At 41.6% G+C, this 14623-nt stretch overlaps 1 protein-coding gene across 1 annotated transcript in view; it reads left to right on the forward strand.

The window, feature by feature from the left end:
• cdh13 (cadherin 13, H-cadherin (heart)) overlaps window positions 1–13065 on the forward strand; it is a 431422-nt gene extending 418357 nt beyond the window's left edge. Inside the window, exon 15 of the mRNA XM_037766589.1 lies at window positions 11380–13065. Coding sequence (XP_037622517.1) covers window positions 11380–11387 — 8 coding nt within the window. The 3' untranslated portion in view covers window positions 11388–13065. The remainder of the gene's footprint in view (window positions 1–11379) is intronic.
• Window positions 13066–14623: the final 1558 nt, after the last annotated feature.

Genomic DNA, 14623 nt, shown 5'->3' on the forward strand with positions numbered 1-14623 from the left:
GCAGGAGAGAGATGAGGGGAAGAAAAATGGAAAGAGCCAGAGGGGAAGGATGGGGAAAGGAGACGAGAATAAAGGTGCGGAGATTAAACTCTTCTGTTTTGTTCTGGTTTTGCCCACCGGGCTGCGGGCGTATGCGCGGCGACAGTTTTCTGAATTTCTCTGGCTTCTTGCGTCTGTATCTCTCTTGCCTTTATCTCCCGCTATTCTAGCTCTCTCTTTTTCTATTAGTCCCCAACCCTGTCTACCAAACAAGTCCATGTACAAAACAATAGCATCCGGTAAAGTAAAGCCCATGTAATGATGCGTTTAATCAATATAATCACTGTCAATAAATTTCACTTTGTTCCCCTTAATATATTCTCCTGGTAACACATTTTTATGCCTTTGCGCCTGTGACAGCGATGTCAGGAGGCATTATGATTTCAAGTTGTCCGTCCGTCCATCTTGTGAACACAATATCTCGGGAACGCCTGGAGCGAAATTCTTCAAAGTTGGCACAAACGTCCACTTGGACTCAAGGATGATTGATGATTGATTATGGTGGTCAAAGGTCACTGTGACCTCGCTAAACACCCATTTGGCCATAACTCAAGAATTCATATGCTAATTAAGACATCCATCCATCCATTCATTTGTTTCCCCCTTATCTGGGGCCGGGTCGCCGCGGCAACAGGCTTAGCAGGCTATTCCAGATGTCCCTCTCCCCAGCAATATTTTCCAGCTCTTCCTGGGGGACCCCAACGAGTTCCCGGGTCAGACGCGATCCCTCCAGCGTGTTCTAGATCTACCCAGGAGGCATCCTGATCAGATGCCTGAACCACCTTAGCTGGCCCCTTTCGACGCGAAGGAGCAGCGGCTCTACTCCGAGCTCCCTCCGGATGTCTGAGCTCCTCACCCTATCCCTACGGCTGAGCCAGGCCACCCTACGAAGGCAGCTCATTTCGGCTGCTTGTATCCGCGATCTCATTCTTTCGGTCACTACCCAGAGCTCATGATAATAGGTAAGGGCTGGAACGTAGATGGACTGGTAAATCGAGTGCTCTGCCTTCCGACTCAGCTCCCTTTACACCACAATGGTGCGGTAAAGCGCCCGCATAACTGCTGACAAGATCCCAAGAGACTTGAACTCCCGCGCTTGGGAGGGTGACTCACTCCCCACCTGCAGGTTGCAATCCACTGTTTTCCGCAGAGAACCATGGCCTCAGACTTGGAGGTATTGGCTCGCATCCCGACCACTTCACACTCGGCAGTTAAGACAATTTCAAACAAATGTCTAACACGATAAAATGATGTAGTGATGACATTTTGAACAGACATGGATGTAAACTGCAACTTGACTGGTTGGCGTAGGCATACAACCCGGAGGCGGTAATTCAAGTTCACTTGGTGAAGTTTAGGGAAGGGTTGTAAATACTGAAAAAATCAACATTTACGTGAAGCATGAGATGAGAAACAGACTTTTTTCAATGTTTAACCAAAACCAGGATGCTTTCCTATAACCTTAACTAGGCGTCCTAGTAGTGCAAACCAATGGTTCCCACAGTGGGCACCGCAGCTCCCTGGGGTGACAATGGCACCAATTAAACTCAAACCAGGGGGGGGGATCACTATGAAGGGAAACCATGGTTTTAAAAAGTTAAACCTAAACCCAACAACATGTGGGACGCATGATGTGAACCCAACCCCTGTCTTCAGTGTAAAAATCTATGTGATTTCTGTACAGAATAAGGATGTCACACTTCCTGGATGGAAAAAGCAAGAACTTGCCAGCGAATTTGATTGAAGCAGTAATAACATTTCCTTGGCAAACCAAATTTGTAGTATACAGTATGAATATATTTTATATGAGACAGGGTTGTTCTTTGCTCTGAGACGTGTAGTTATGTAACACAAGGCAAGAACTACAGTTGTTCTTTGTGTCCTCCATTTAAAACCCTCTGGAGGTCATCTAATCTACAATCTCTGCAGCAGTTAGTATTTTGTTTGTGTGTGTGTGTGTGTGTTTGTTTGTATTTTTCCTCTGAGTAATGTATTTCCGTGTATCCGAGTGTTTCTGAGCGAGGCTCGAGAGGAGAGAGAAAATGACTACAAACTGAAAATGCTATCTCGACAAGCACTTCAATTCCATATTCCATCTGAAAAATCACATTTTCCTTAAAACAACTGAAGTGATTCACATTCACGCATTATCTACGAGCTCAAACAAGACAGAAAGAGGCAAATTAGCCTGAGAGTCTCCATAAAATGACACTCGAATCAAGAGAATTGATGAAACAAGTTGATTTTCGTTGAAGAGAAAGATCATCTCTCCCCCACTGACAGATTTTCTCTCGTTGTGTGTCTACTGGAAGCCAAAGGAATTCAAATGATGTGTGGGTTGTGAAGCCTGCTCGTTAATACGGTGGGGAACTGCACTACTGCTGTCACCGGCCTCAGTCGGATCTCACCTATCCATCCAGTACCTCAAACCTCCGCACTTTTCTCCCACCGACTCCTTCAGCAGTGCTTTCAGCTTAGCAACACCACCAAAAGTAGAGCCACGTCCTCACTGGCTTTCTGTCCTCGCTCTCAGCCATATAACACTCCACCGGGGTTGCTTTTCAGACCCTTAAATAATGTATGTAACCCTGCAGGACGGAGAGGGAGGGCGGGCGTGTGCCTGTGTGTGTGTGTGTGTGTGTGCGGAGTGCCAACATATACTGTGTCTTCTGTAATGCTTACCAGATTTTTGTTTGCTGTTGCAGGATTGGCAGCTAAATCCCAGAGCTTTCAAGGGGCCTACTTTCACTCCCCTCCATTGTAAGCCTTTCTTTTGTGATCAAAGTGCCATAGACTCTCACACACACATACTGTATACACACACACACACACATCCTCTACACACACACACACACACACAGATTACCATAAAGTAGGGAACAATTACAGTATTATCCTACAGTTCAGTAGGGGGAAACTCTTGCAGATATGTAAAGACAAACAGATTTGGGGTGTTAAATGGCCATGTGAAAGCATCCATTGTTCACCTGAGATAAGACTTCCTAATTGGACAAACTAAGTGCAGTCAATACGTGCTCCCATAGGCTGCGGATGCACGCAAAAAAAGGACGGCTTCCCATAAGAATGATTCCTAATTTTTTGAAGTAATTACAAGGAGGACTGCTCTAGCAGAGCTCACAGGTAGCAAACCAACACAGATGACCACACTGCCCCCTATCAGTGCACATGTGAACTGTGCAGCACATGCACTATCTCCTCGCAGCAGCCTCACTGTTGCTCAAAATGAAATTCTCAAAAGTTGATGATGTGTAACTGCAGGCAATAACTGTCCAGGTTGGACAGTATGTAAATAATGTGTATTTTACACATATAGTCGGTGTTGACATCGCCAGACTTTGGAGATTAATATGTTGTCCGTAGTCGCTGTGTGTGAATGTAGCTTATGAGGGATGTGAAATAAGATGATGAAATGAAAATCTCTGGGGTGGGAGAGCGGATGCTGATGCTGTCACCCGTGTTTCTACTCATACACACACATGCACACCCATTTCATCCTACACTGCACCAATTCACAGTGCGTATGCTCAATTTAGGGGGGGTGCTACAAGCTCAAACCGCTTGCTAAAATCTCTTCCATGCAGGATTACGGGCTTCAGCTGCAGATTTGTCTGTAGTTGTAATGCACTGCAGAGAACTGCTTCTCTCTGTGTTCCTCTGTAATTTCAGCAAGAGTAATAATGTAATTCCAAGAGTAAAGGAGAGAGTGAGAGGGCGGAGTAAAAACAAAGCATTTACCATTAAACACAACAAACAGCTCCCAGCACAGATGCCACTAATTTACCTCCATCCTCCCGGGAGTTTTAGTCCACACTATTCCTCCTCTCTGATCCCTCGCTTTGCTCTGACAGCCACTTTTCCTCTTCCTTCTCCAGCTCTACACTAATCCCCTCCCAGCTATAGAGACAGGATGTTTAGGGGCTTATTTACTCTAGTAAAAAATATGGCTTTTTCACAGCTTCCTTTGAAGAGACGTCGCGTCACAGTGATGTGCTCGGTGGATGGGTTGTTTCTGCCTTCAGATCAAGCTGTCGAGGGTTATTGATCTTTGAACTGTGATATGTGTGATGTGAATTTCAAGAGGTGTATCATTTCTCGAGACAAAAGTCTATAAGCAACTAAGCTATCACTCTCATAATAGATAGATACTGTAGATGTTCTTTATTGACCCCAAATCGGAAAATTCTTGTGTTACAGCAGTAGGTTATCCAGGCAATACACAGGAACAGTAAATACACAGTAAGTATACATATCAACACTAGAGATAATATCAATAGTATACACAATATAAAGAATATATTAGAATACACTACAAATATACCAGACTACTACAACTAGCTTAAAAAATATGAAATATGAACATAAAATAACAATAACATACTATATACATTAGCAAAGTGTGCAAGTTACAAATTTTGTTTTAAAATAATATTAAATGAGGGAGTAAACCAAAGTGCAAATTCCACATGTGCAAGATTGTTACAGGACTAAACAGAGTGTGGAAAATACTGAAATGTATTGAAATATTGAACGTTTAGAGGCCTTAGAGGGGAAATACGCCCATTTTCAAAATTCATATGTTTCTCTTATTCTTAATCCTATGATCTAAGACAGTCCAAAAAATATTAGTAAACATGAACAACTCTCTCCCAAATACAAAAACTAGAGTGTTAAAACTTAAATGTGTGATGCCATAAGGTATAAAGTGTGGAATTGCACCAATAGACAATGAATTGGGAAAGAAGTTACAAATGACACTGAGAGCACCCGGGGAGATGTTCTGAGTTTATGGGAACATTTTCTGTTTCACAACTGATAACACTACAATAGAATAAAGATCATTTGGGTATAAAAAAAAGAAAACAAACATTGTGTGGATTCATAAAATCCCTGTCATTGTCTATGGAGCAGCTCCAGACTTTATACCCCGTGACATCACAAGTTTCTTGGCCATGGAAAAAAACATTTTGTAATTCTTAATTTAGGTGGTGTTCCCCTTTAACAAACAGTATGAGCTATTGATGAAATACATGACAAGTTACTTATTCTACTAGTTGACACCGAGTAATGGCTTTGATCTGTTTCATAAAAAAAATTCCGTTGCTAGTATATAATTGCCGGTACCTCACGTTAATATATAAACTGTACATTTGACCTTTTTAAGAACCAAAAAAGTTGTCATTTTTGTGCTCTTAAGATGTATGAATTATTTGTCGATCATTAGCAAGTGATGCTTGAAGGCCTCGTGAATTATTTATGAATATAAAGTTGTTGCACCCGACTGCACTCATATTTTACTGATGCATTATGAATGATTTGTTGGTACATCTGTTAAACAGTTATACAGGGACATACTGCTCAGGGACTTCTCAGACACAAATCTGAAGTTGCCAAAAATAAAAGTCTAGAAACATTCATAAGCTGTTTGCTAACATGAGGAGGAGGTGACGTGACGTGACTGTGAACGACAATACAAAGCATCCGATATACAGTGACTGGCGACGTCATGTATAAATACCAGCCCTGCAACTAATGACAATCATTCTGGTGGTGTACCATTTACATGTTCTAGTCGTGTTTTACATGTTCCACTTAAATGGAATGTCGCCATCATTATTTTGCTTTTTGGGTCGTCATATGTCAACATATGCATTAGGTTTGGGTGATATGTTCAAATTTTCCATCTGTCCACCATCAGCCGGTAATTTAGGGCTGTCCCGAATACCATTTTTTTGGGGCTTTGAAGCTTTGGTGAGAAGTATTCGAAGGTATTCGAAGATATTTGAAGCTTTGCGGCACAGTGCAGCAGGCTGACATGTTCTTCTGTCTGTCTGTCTGTCTGTCTGTCTCCATCACCCCTGTTTCAGTTCCTGGGACAGTGCCGCTGCCGCACTACTGTACACACACAACAAATTATACCCGTCTGAGAATAACTAATAGTAATTAATGTTGAATATGAATAATGTGGGATTTTCCTTATTTCATGGGCTATTTGGGGATTTATACATTATCATTACATACTTTTATAAAAAAAAAAAAAAAAAAAGCTTTTGAATACTGATTTAGAGGTTGATTACCATGGCAATGGTCGAAGCTTCGAAGCATTCGGGTCAGCCCTACGGCGATTGCCAATATATTCACGCAGGTTTGTGTGTCTGTGTGTTTGTGTGTGCGCGGTGCATCCCCCCCCCCCCCCCACCCCCCCCCCCCTCTCTCCCCCACTATCATAGTTTCTGCTAGGAGATCAGCTGTTCTAGCCGAGGAGCGTCGCAAAACACACTTCATTCAAACTCGACAGAAACTAAATAAAACTCACCAAAACCGTCTTGGTTAGTCTTTCCAACAATCACTAACTCCGGTTTGGTCAAAACAAACCCTCGTTTCATTGAGTTAGATGTGAAAATATTCCGACTCTACACTCTATTTTGCCCCCGGCTGATTGGCTCTCGTTCTTCGGTGGCAAACCATTAAATTAGCAAAATAAAATGACAAACATTGTACAAAAAAATTGCCCAAAACAACCGGCGATGTACCAGTTGCCGATGGCTGATATATTAGTCCAATCGCCCAACCCTAATATCCACTGTGAAGAAGTTCTATTAAACTCTAAATATCTTCGGCCTCCAGTTCCTCTCATTTCATTGATAACGGTCGTAACAGCGAGTGCAGTCTAAGTGCCAAAATTCTGGGGGCAGAAATAGTCCTCTAACAGCTACTTTGTCGGAAGATCCAACAGAAGAGCAACTGGTGTGTCTGTTTACAGCGCAACCAAACAAACTCCCATTGTTTCTATAAAGAAGTCAATAGTTGGCCTTTTTCCATCATGCCATGAGCGGTCTGATTTCATGCTGCACGTGTGTGAAGGCAATTTGAATCCCAGACGGGAATAGTGGACTCCGCCTCTATCAAGAGAGGTAATTACTGAATATATCCATTAAATTGTTATCACCATAAATACCAGACGATAAATATTATAAAAACTGGGGTTTGATTTCATGAAAATCTTAAGGGTAATAACATAAAATAAATAAAAAAAACTATATTATATTTTCTGATGCTCTAACATTTTTGTGTACATAAACTGAATCTGTATTTTAATTTTGCTGATTTTCAAAGCCAACCTCTCATTACAGTTTATGCTTATATACAGTATGATCCCGAAGTTATATACTATATATGTTACTTAAAATTTATGTCATCAAAATGATTGATTAGGTCCTTAACATTCCTATGTTAAACACTTTCCCGTACAAGTAATGGCAGTATGAAATAATGGGAAATGATTCAATAGAGATTTAAATATGCATTAAGGTTATTATACATTATATGATTTTAACTAAAGTCAATGCCAGTCATCCGTTCACTAACAAATTCCTGTTATTTCTTTTAATAATTTTTTATATAGTTAACTCATTCATCATTAAATTCTGGGTTGGTAAGGCTCATTAACTTTCATTATAGCCGGTGTTACCCTGACAGATTCCCTGTCCTCCTCTATAATGTTTCCTCTTCATGCTGCAATGCCGCTGTTTTCGTCTAGCAGCCGTGACATACCTGAGCTAATCAACTGTCACCCTCCTCTCCTCTCAGCAATTAGAAAGGCTGGGGAATGGTTACTGTTCCCTCCAGTGTCCTATTTGATTCTTCCTCGCCTCCCGCGGCTTGTTAAATTTACATTTTACGCATTAAGCTCGGGCTTTTACCCGGAGAGACTTCCAATAAACAGAGACGGTAAGATAAGTCAACATCAGTGAAATCGCTGTGATACTCCTATTTGGTCATTCGTATACATGGCGACAAAAGCCTTTGAGTCAAAATGTATTCCTTTCTGTCTGGCGTTGTGGAATGGAAATAGGCTCATTTTCTATCACAGGTAGCAGTTGTTCAGGATAGTGATAGAGAGGGATGTATATGGAACTTTAGGCTGTATATACTGTATATATGGGACCTTTTCCCAGCTGCAGACAGATGTGAGAACCTTATGTTGGGTGTGATAAATGTCACACTCATACATTTATGTGTCCGTGTTTGAGAGTTTCATATAGACCAACAACCACAGCAACAAACGTACATCAAGAACAAATGCACTGTAGCAGGAATCATTATACAATCTTCCCTCTGTGATTCTCTATAGGAGCACAGCGTGCTATTGCAGCCTAATTCCGCTAGCTCGAACATAAAGCGGCTCATTCATAACTCAACCAACCTCAGATATAGTGATTATATCCCTCTCTTTGTCGCTTCCCCTTCCTCCTACCTATAATTCTCTCTTTCATCTGTTCCTGACCTATGAGTTCATAGCCTATGTGTGCTCGGGAGCTGAGGTGAATTGATTCGGCAATGTATTTTCATGTCAAGGCCTTGACTTTTTAGCCAGAGGGGGAGAAGTGCCTCTTTTATGCCCAGTTCTTCATGTGAGGTGAAACAGGCCTGCCAGAGTCTCATTAGATTTGCAAAAACCAATATCTGAGTCTCGAGTGCCTTGGAGTGGTTCTCGACTTTTATTTCCTTTTTGGGGGAACACTTAGTCCTGAGTATTATGAAAGGGGGGCATTGGAAGAAAAACAATGGAGAAAGAAAAAATCAATCGTCCCTTCACCCTCCTCCTGTTCCATACCCTCAACCATATTATATATTCACACCCATTCAAGCGCACTTCGATCGCTCCAGAATTTTTTGAAGTGAACAGTCCAATTCATTTCATGAATGTCTGGGAAAATTATAGTTCACATTCTTCAAGACCTCTCCCTAATCTCATAGAGAGAGAGAGAGAGAGAGAGAGAGAGAGAGAGAGAGAGAGAGAGAGAAACAGAGAGAGAAACAGAGATGGGGGAGGATAAAGACAGAAAAAAAAGACAGAAAGACATATTGGCATGTCAACAGTCGAAATGCATGATGAGTTTGTGTGACTGATACCGACTGCCAACTTATTAAACAAAACCCACGAGAGCTGTGACCACAACAGTGAGTGCAACAGTGCAGCCCACTCATGCGCTCACAATGGAAACGCAAAAAAAAGCATAATGCAACAGTAAACCCTTTAGAAACAATCACTAGCTATGACAAATTGCCACCTCCAAATTGGTTGTTTTACACCACATTTTGCTGCATGCATTTTGCTAGATTAGCAGTAAAAGGCAAGGCTTAAAGGTAAGCCTGTTAAGTAAGGCAGAATGTGTACGGCACACCTGATCCGTTCCTCGCAGTAACCGCTGCATCTGTGTACTGATGAGTTGTACTTACAGTGCACTTAAACAAAGTCAGCAGCGTATACACTGCTGTAGGGAGCGGTGTAAGGTCTCTCTTTCTTTGCTACAGTATTAACTGTAAATTGCACATATTACAAGTGTCTTGCGTCTTTCATCCTGTAAAGGCTACTGAAATGTGTGGGGTAGCGTATAACGTATGCATAGTCACAATCCCATGTCACATTGTGATAACAGTATACGGTCTTAAATAATTGCAAGCTTATTGAAAGTTGAACAGATTTCACAGTTATTAACCATCCTGGATTGGATTGAACTGGCTATTTATACATCCATTTCTAAGTTTGCTAAGTGCGTAAAGTCCGTTCTAAGTTCTTCATACTAGCTAGTTTTAAACCAGTGATTTACAAAATCAGTTTGCACCATTAGAATTAAAATCATCTCTTAATTAGTAAAGACTTGAGTAAGGTGTAAATCGGTTGCTAAGAAACATCTGTGCTGGTGCAACCATTTACTAAATCTGTTACCTTGAGCATGTGATTTGTTGCCCTACAAGTACTCAAAATGCATCTATTAGCAGCTTATTACTAAACAAAAGTTGCTACAATCATTGTAAATTTCAGTTTTTGTTCATGTAATGCTCAATAGAAAAATATATTTGAGAATTTGCGCACTGCGTTCGACAAGAGGAATAAAAGGTCACAACAGAATGACCTGGATTTGCCTCACGCTGTTCAGAGTGCACTCGTGAAATATGTAGCAAATGTAGTGAAGTGCTCATATCCACAGTGCAATCTGACTTGAGTAGAAGCAAAGTGACCTTTTCCTGAACTTGCGGTGAGCACCTGGAACCTGCATGTGTAACCGTTTAAATATCTTTCAATTTAGTTCGACCTCTTGACTCCTACTTTGTCCTTAAGGAGAGTTTAAGGACATTGTACTGTGGAAGCCCAAAGTGCCTTATCCAATCCAGTCATATCAGAAAACAGATTTTGAAAAAAAAAAGGAGCCGGGGAAAGAAAAAGAGGAGAGAGAATGAGCAAAATGGCGAGCAGGAGTGAGGAGGGTTTCTGTCTAATGCTCAGCCGTCTCCAAACACGTCAGAAATAGGGAGCAGACTTGGAGGAGATGGCTGGCAGAGGCAATCAATAAACTCTCACATTTCATACTGCAAAGTGTCTGTGTGTGTCTGTGTGTGTGTGTGTGTGTGTGTGTGTGTACATGTGCCTGCTGTGTGTATTGATGTGACTGCTTGTGTTTGTTTGTATCAAATTTGGAACCAGCTCGTTGTAGGCAATTCTACCAGACTGATGAGACAAACTGTCACATTACCAGGGAACATACCGCCTTTTTTTTTTTTCATTCAAAACTCTGTACCACCAGGGAAAACACAGCATCAGTCCAAATTAACATATGTTCTGTGATGCTTTGAAGCTCATAGGTTCTCGTAAAAGATTATGTTGTGTGAATTGAAACAGACCCCCTACCACCTCCCTCCCTCAGAAAAACAAGCAGGGAGTTCAGCCCAGGCTAATTTGTCCAACACATGGCCATATTTTCTGCTTCGAAGCTGTCCTCGGCACCGTAAACTGAGCTCATTCCAAAGTTAAAATTTAAGTATTCCACGAGTACACGTCAGTAGCCAATTAATCTTCACTGTAGCCACTCCAGAAAGTGTCTCATGATGGCATGATAAATCAAAAGCCCGCTGCACTTCTCTGCGCTCTAAGTTTGGAGAGAGTTGCGCGTGTTCAGCCGTATTGATTGAACTGTCCGGGACGTTGAGGAAGGTACACGCTGACACAGTTTCGGGGTGGACTTCTCACATTAAAGCCAATTACTCGGTTGCTACTGCCTGAAGGTGGACTGAGAGTGAACAATTATAACTTCCCTGTTCTGTCCTTACGGAATCTTTAATGGCGCGATGCCGTCACCTGTCCTGTGTAATTGATTGCGATTGATCTGCTTCAGTGATGACCTTTACTTTACAGTATCTCCTGTCTTTTTCTCCTCTCTTTCCCGCACATTCCTCCCCTCTCTCTTTCCCCCCCGTTTCCTCTCCACCGCCCCTCTCCTCTACTGTCTTCTCCTGCGCTTTCATCTCCTCTCCCTCCAGGCCTGTAGATTCTGCTGAAACCTCCCGTAGTCCTTTTTGCAACACTGAAAAGCAACGACTTATCTCCCCCACGCAACCCAGGCTTAGGAGAGAAGAAGAAGAAGACGAAAAAGAAGATGAAGAAAGCGAGAAGGAGTCTTCTGACCGCGACAAATCAAACAAGAATATACACACAATCCCCACTGGCACAACTGCTGTATAACACCACTCGGCGTTTTTTTCTAAAAAGAAAATCTCTCACTTATCCTCTCGCCGCTCTCGTCTCCTTCTCTTCATCTTTACTTTCCTTGTGGCATGTGTCCTTCCCCACTTCAGTCTTCTCTCATCTCATCTCCTCATGTTTTCCTGACTCTATTTGACATTTTTCTCTGTGTTTCCTCTCCCTTGTACACTTCCTCCACCATCGATTATTCCATTTCTTTTTTTTACGGTTTTCATTGTATTCCATTTTGGCAGCACACCATTATACTGGCAGACAAACGTTGGGTGTTAGCAGCTTTCATGGCAACACGCCACATCCGTAGGAGATACTTGAAACAACATGTATATTGATATTGTAACAAAACAAAAGCTATGAATCAATTTCGTATTGGACCTCACCTTAAACCACTGGTGTTTTCCCATAGTTCATCCAAAACCTCTCGCTCCATCCCCAGTTTCGTTTTTGTCCTCTTTTTCCTCCCATAGCTACCTCTATTTTCTTTTTCCCCTCCGCTCCATCCTGCCTTGCATCACCCCCCTCTCCCATGCATACACATAATCCCCCCCTATCTATCTGCCTCTCCTTCCCATCTCCCCCGTCTATCTATCGACCTCTCTCTGTCTCTCGGCGGGCCAGGGAACACTGCGAAGGCTGAGCTACTGTCCTGGTCGGGGAAGAGCATTGACTTTTTGATGTGTTCCTTTCTTTTCTCGTCACAGACTGTGTTTGATCTTGTTTCCCTCTTAAAGCGGAGAGAACAAAGCCTGTCTCTTTGTCTGCAGTGGTTGTGGTCTTTTAGGACAAGGTGGTAGCCATAAGCCTTCAAAGTCAGAAACTCTCTGGAGTCGTTCCTTCGATTTGCTTCTGTTTTTATTGCATTAGTTGTCATGGAGTGGAAAACAGTATATCTTTATAGTAACGGTGTAAACCTTTAAAAAAAAAAGTACTATTATATAAATATTTTATTTTTTACCATTGTATAAATATACAGTATTGATTAACTTATGTACTTTGATTGCAAGTTCTTTTGTCACCCACACAGTGAGTAAATAAAAAAGAGGAAACCTTTTTTCTGTGAATTTTAGGCACTATTTCTAATGCTATTGATGTGTTGACTATTTTATTGTAACATCTTTTTTTTTCTTCTTTTTTTTATAATTTTGAAATCTGTGATTAATTGCAGAATCAGGAGTCTTGTTTTGATGGCTGCCATGTGTTTAGGTTCGATTCTGTCTCCCGTCAACTCTACCCTCTCCTGTTCTCTCCCCATCTGTCATTACAAGTCATAAGAAGATGTGTAAGGTCGAAAACAAAGGCTGTGGTTTTGGTGGATAGTTTAGCTTTTTTCTCTTGCGCTCATCAAAAGAAAGTAGCGTGTGTGGGTTTGTGTGGAGGACCACCTTAAAGAAAAAAGATGACATTTTGAATGAGTTACGTCTGTCTTTTGCACTAATTTAATAAAGCCGTTACTGAAAATTCCCACACTGCTGTTTTGCAGATTGTGTGTTTACTGAATGGCCATTTGATCTCTCGTAAAAAGGAGTTGTTTGCACATTTACCACGAGTGTTAGCGTGTGTAAATGTCATTTACATTTTTGCATTCCTGCATCCTAATCAATTTCACTTAAAGGTTATTTTGTAAAAGACGCTTATTCGCTTTCTAGCTGCGAGTTACTGTACATGAGAAGAACTCTGGAATATGTCCGTTTAATATGAAGCTACAGCCAGGAGATGGTTAAATTAGTGAAGCATAACAACTGAAGGCAAGGGGAAACAGCTAGGCTGGCTCTATCTAAAGGTAAAAAAGAAATCTCGCTTCCCACACTTCTAAGGGTGCTTTCAGACAGTGAGCTGTTGTCAAAGCAACATCTATGTTCTGTACTTTGAATTAGTGGCAGCAGGGCAACTTGCTCTCTGTAAACCACAAGCTGCTGCTATCCACCTAGTATAAAATCATCATGCAGATTAATAGAGTGGGTTGTAGCTTAGGAAAAGGTTAGCAATATGATACAATTATTATAGCAAGTTTTGCTGTCTAGTATCATAAATTGTTTATTGTCCCAGACCAAATAATCACACACTGATGAGTGCAGTGCCCATGCAAAACATGCCTGTTCGGAATGGACCGAATGCTTGGCCTGTGGTGTTGCTGCTTGCAGATTTCTCAAGAACCGCTCATACAAACAACTTCACATTCAAAACAACACTCTGGTTCATCGGCAAAAAACATACCCAATCCGGCTACTCGCGGTCAGATATACCTGTATTATACACTCCAGTTCACAGGAAAAAAAACACACCCAAGTCAAACTACTCACAGTCAGAAACACCTGTGAAATACATTCTGCATCCAAGGAAAAAAAACACACCCACGTCCGGCTACTCGCGGTCAGAAATGCTGGATAAATACACTCTAGATCAAAGGAAAAAAAACACGCCCAAGTCCGGCTACTCGCGGTCAGACATACCTCTGAAATACACTCAGGTTCATGTGAAAAAAACACACCCAAGTCAAGCTACTCACAGTCAGAAACACTTGTGAAATACACTCTGCATCCCAAGGAAAAAAAACACACCCACGTCCGGCTACTCGCGGTCAGAAATGCTGGATAAATACATTCTAGTTCAAAGGAAAAAAACGCACCCAAGTCTGTCGACTCGCAGTCAGAAACGCTGGTGAAATACACTCTGGATCACAGGAAAAAACACACCCAAGTCACGATGTCAAGGTATTGGTCGCCATGGTCACACGGCGAGCAGCTACAGTAAGTTGAAAACGTTGAACAATGAGGGCAGCGAAAGCTGTATGGTCAAGATGACAATGGAAAGTCACTACACACTGCCAATAAATAGTCCAGCACATTAACCTAAGCAAAACCACTCTACGTTTTTTGTGCGGATTAAGAAATGAGATATAAAGTCTTAATTAGGCAAATTTTCTTTTATCCTTGAGACAGAGCCAGGCTAGCTGTTTCCCCGTTTCCACTCTTTATGTTAAGCTAAATCAATCAAATCTGCTGGCTGTGGCATTATACTTAACTC

The sequence above is a fragment of the Sebastes umbrosus genome, chromosome 4 (assembly GCF_015220745.1).
Source record: "Sebastes umbrosus isolate fSebUmb1 chromosome 4, fSebUmb1.pri, whole genome shotgun sequence".
Classification (NCBI taxonomy): Eukaryota; Metazoa; Chordata; class Actinopteri; order Perciformes; family Sebastidae; genus Sebastes; species Sebastes umbrosus.